The sequence below is a fragment of the Carcharodon carcharias genome, chromosome 3 (genome assembly GCF_017639515.1).
Source record: "Carcharodon carcharias isolate sCarCar2 chromosome 3, sCarCar2.pri, whole genome shotgun sequence".
Classification (NCBI taxonomy): Eukaryota; Metazoa; Chordata; class Chondrichthyes; order Lamniformes; family Lamnidae; genus Carcharodon; species Carcharodon carcharias.
Genome location: NC_054469.1, coordinates 96,300,642 through 96,305,399, shown reverse-complemented (window position 1 = coordinate 96,305,399; position 4,758 = coordinate 96,300,642). Strand labels below are relative to the sequence as shown.

Below are 4,758 nucleotides of genomic sequence, written 5' to 3'. Positions count from 1 at the left end.
GTCTACTCTCAATCATCAGCAATGTGACGGAGGGTGTTGTCAACAGTGCTACCAAGCAGCACTTACGCATTAATACTTACTTTGTGTTCAATCAATCCAGGATCTTCCCTCCTATCCCACAGGACTTTCTATCTTGTGAAGTAACTTGTTGTGGAGTACCTTGTGAAAAGTTTTCTAAAAATCTAAATACATGATTAAGAGCTCTATTCACCAAACTAGTTACCTCTTCAAAAAATGTCATCAGGTTGGTAGGATGTGACTTCATTTTCAGGAAGGCAAGCCTCAAATAACACCTACTCTGTCCAGGTGGTCATACAGAATAACTCTAATGATCCCCTCTAATAACTATCCAAGAACTGAAGATAAGGTTCCCAGCTGCCCAATTCTGACTTGCTGTCGTTTTAAAATATTGGTACATTAACCTCCTTCTATCCATGGGAATAATTCCCATCTTTAGTGAGACTTAAATACATATAAATCATATACATAACCCGATATAAACAACACATCTTTATTCTCCGTTAGCACCCAGAGGTGAATGCTGAAAAAAATGTAGTAGCCCAATTAGATAAGAGCCCTTATCTTATCATAGATTTTATCTGCATCTACTTTGACATTATTGTGTTAGTGCTAACAGCACATTATATTAACAGCAATTGAGCATCACCTACTAGACTGATGCGAAGTAACTATTTAAAATCTCTGCCTTTTTTTTTTAGAAGTCCACTAGTTTACTGTGCAACGTCCTTCAATAGACGTGTTTGTTACAACCAACATAACTCAAAGATGCTGCTCTTACTAAGTTATCTAAAATCTTCTTTCAACTAATCTTCTGGCTGCTCTAATGAATGCATTGAAAGGCCTAAGGGAAGCTTAAAGGGGTCCAGTGTCTATCATTGTTCGCCTAGGATTTTTCATTTAATAACTAAAAACATTTTGGTTTAAATCTAAGTTCATGAGCTAGCCACTTAATAAAACAAAACCTTATCTCCCCTTCTTTTGACACTAGGGATTTACATGTTTCTTTTTTGCCTTAGAATAGCTTTAAAGTTTTCCCATTGTTCATTTGTATTAGTGATATCCCTGCTAAAGAGGAGATCAGATGTACTTATTTCAAATCTTCAACCATTTTTGTAAATTCAACTGTCTTCAAATCCAGAAGTAGTATTAATTGGTCAGTCACATTCATTTGGGTGATCGGACTGTAAAATTTCTATGGAATGTTATGTATATTCAATGTAAGTCAAACACAGGGACAAAACTGCTGGTAACAGTTCTGACAATTCAATTCTTTATGGCCAGATTTCCTGACTGGTGATTTTCTTTTTAAGTTCAAAATGAAACAAAAAATTGGCTACTTTTATGGAAGACCTCGTTTGACAGGAAAAATAAAGGCTTCTGCAGCCTGAATTATCACAATTTGCTGTCAACATGGAACAAAGCAATTTAAGCTGATTTGAATATAAGTATTTCACTGAAAGTATTCTTTCTGTAAAAGATAACGTTAGTACACATGCTTGACAGAACAAACATCCAACACCACAAAAGTATCCCTAAAAAATTAATTTGAAAGATGTCAATTCTGTATGCTCCTATATTCCTATGCAATTTTGTTAGTCATCTGCCACAGCCAAATGTTTTATTCCATTCCTCATACAGCTCAAGGTCTTTCAGGGACACACTTGGCCTCACATTTACAAAAGCATTTTTAAAGTCTATGAATGCAATAGGCCGCACTTGGTCAGGAGTGATAGTGGCGATGTCCGCTATCTGAATGCTGCGGATTGGCCCCAAGGCTGCCTCACGACAAAGTTGAGTCATGTCAGCGCCTGAAAATCCTTCAGATTGTTCAATGATCAACTCCAATTCCTCTGGACTCAGAGAACAGTTTTCATGAGACATCAACTTCACCACTATCTGCCTCCTTGCTGATACTTCAGGTAAAGGGATGTACAGTCTTTTGACCAGACGTCTACGAGCTGCCTCATCTATTTCTTGGGGTCGGTTTGTGGCTCCAACCACAAGAATACGATCATCTGCTGAAGTAGTAGCACCATCTAACTGCACTAAAAACTCAGTTTTTATTCTTCGAGAAGAGTCATGTTCTCCATCGACTCGTTGGGACAAGAGAGAATCAATTTCATCAATAAAGATAACTGCAGGCTGGTGGCAGCGTGCTACAGCAAACATCGCACGTACCATTTTTTCACCTTCTCCAACCCACTTGGATGTTAGTGATGAAGCACTGATGCTGAAAAAAGTAGCACCTGACTGGCAAGCAATGCACTTGCCAATTAGCGTTTTACCTGTTCCAGGAGGGCCAAATAAGAGAATTCCTTTGGGTGGACCACGGAGTCCAGTAAAGATATCTGGTCTAAGCATTGGCCAAACCACTATCTCCTTAATTGTTGTTTTAGCAAACTCCAGCCCAGCTATATCATCCCAGTTCACTGGGGGACCATGGTCCATGATCTCACTCATAATGAGTTGAATCATCTTTGGCTCAAGATTCTTCAAACATTCATCCACTGGTGGAGTGGGTTCAGAAGAACTGTTCTCATGAGGCACTGAAGACAATCCACCATTTTCATCACCATTATCCTGTTTTGATACTGGAGAAACAAATTTACCAAATAAACCACGAGACCTGACTGTGCCCAACGACTTTTTTGAACAATTATATGGCATTGTTACAGGTAGTTGCTGAGGTCGAGACTGATTTCCAAACTTTTTCTGTTGATCAACATGCAGTTGCTCCTTAGCAGTTTTAAAATTCGTTATAAAACCTTCATCAGCAGCGCCTCCATCACATTTCATATTTCTGGTCACATTATCAAAACTCTTTTGATTAGAATTAGTCCAGTTTTGGTTTTGAAAGTGTCCATAACTCATGTTATTATATGAATCACTGCTGCCATCTCCCGATACCCAGGAAGATTTCCTCTTTGATGTGCTACCAGGTGCCACAAGGGCCAGATTATTATTAATAGGCATACACTGTCCAGATACAGTTCTTAGTTGACTTGTCTGAGGTACAGTACAACTTGCTACTTTGCTCAATCCAAACAAAGGGCCACCAGAGAGGCTTTTCAAAGGTGCCGATGAAAATTTATCTGTAGATCCCAAGGCACTAGTTTCATCAGTCACTGGCTTAGCAGTTGACAGATTTTGCGCTATTTTCGGACATGTAAAGGCATTATTTGTGGAGGACTTGTCTGAAGAATAGTTTACATTGACTTTGTCCACTGATGTGCCTTCAAGAAATGTTAATGTTTTAATTTTAGGAACTGAAGCTTCTGTATTACTGACAGATGCAGTTTCCACTTTATGACAGTCTAAGTTTGTCATGTAATTGGCTTTCCCGACTACTGTCGAAACATCAGCTGCCGATACCAGCAAGTCTCTAGTTTTGCCAGATTTAAACATTGCCTGCACACTTTTTAATTTGAAAATACTGTCTTCAGTCAACAAAGACTGCCACTGATTGCTTTCATTCTTTTGACATCTTGACAAACTCAGAACGCTGTCAGCATAATTATTCAACCCAATCTCTGCACTGTCCGAGTCAATAATGGCTGAATATTTTTCAGTGCATCTCCTGAATGAGCTGGCAGCACAGTCCCGAGAGATATCAGAGTTTGCCCATGCATACTGCAACTGCAAAATTTGTCCACGATAAGCATCGGCCCTCTGTCCAGGTGTGCAATCATTGGAGATTATATTGAAATAATGTTTCTGCCATTCACTGAGGTGTAGTGCATCAAAAGACTGCATTTTACCAAACCTATGTAAAAAAAAGCAGAATTTTAAATGGTTATTTGCCGTTAATTAATTTAGCAGCAACTCTCTTTACTAAACTCTCTGGAATACAAACTCCATTAACCGGAGTTGAAAACATCATTGGCTCAAAATTTTTAGCTTGCAATATCAGGGGATAAATGACTTGGTCAAAACCAGCCGAAAAATAAAATAGGCTGTCTTTACATATTTTCCCCAGTTTAGTCGGCAGAATTCCCATCTTTCGAGACAATTGGTCGGCTCAGCGCCTCCTCTCCCGCCTCCTGAGCCAGTGCACGACACCCTCCCAACCCTCACCCAGCGCGCGATACACAACCGTCAACTAGCGCACATTACTCACAAATGTCACCCTGAGTGCACGGTACACGCAAGTGTCACGCTGACCCAGCGCGCGACACCTCCCCCTTCCCAACCCTCACCCTAAGTCAGCGCGATACCCCCAAACGTCACCCCAGCCCCAGCGCGCGATACTCACCCCCCTGGCCTTCAACCATCACCTTAACTCAGCGCGCGATTCCCCCCCCAACCGTCAACCTGACCCAGCGCGCGATACCTCCCCGGCTCTCAACCATCACCTTAACCAGCGCGCGCGATACCCCCCCGACTCCCCTAACCGTCACTCTGACGCAGCGCGCGATACCCCGACCCGCCCTTCCAATACGTCCTATTTACATTTGGCCTGATTCTCCAGCTCGGATTCAGAGCTTCTTCAGCCATCAATGGATCGAAGCTCGCGCTGCTGCCAAAGATCACCAAGTGAGGGGGAAGATGGGTGTCGTTGAGTATTCAGCGCCACCTGGTGGCTGAAACTAGGGTCAGCGCTCGGGCTCCTGATTGGGAGTGGGCTGGTGGTAGATGTGGATCAAAGTCCTGTAAACCCTTCCTCGGGACTAGGAAATATTACAAATTATATTAACAACATTTAAAAAGAAATTAGAACACAATCAATTACATAGGAAA

The 4,758-nt window shown here is 41.5% G+C and overlaps 1 protein-coding gene across 2 annotated transcripts; it reads right to left on the bottom strand.

Moving 5' to 3' along the window:
- Positions 1–497: 497 nt before the first annotated feature.
- On the bottom strand, positions 498–4,557 carry fignl1 (fidgetin-like 1). Of its 2 annotated transcripts, none has more exons than XM_041185122.1 (2): positions 4,471–4,557; positions 498–3,784 (listed from the first exon to the last, which is right to left on the bottom strand). In XM_041185122.1, coding segments are annotated over exons 1-2 (2,169 nt in total). In that variant the 5' UTR covers positions 4,473–4,557; the 3' UTR covers positions 498–1,617. The 2 variants fall into 2 exon arrangements, with proteins under 2 accessions (XP_041041056.1, XP_041041057.1); XM_041185123.1 differs by lacking the exon at positions 4,471–4,557 and adding an exon at positions 4,274–4,357.
- Positions 4,558–4,758: the final 201 nt, after the last annotated feature.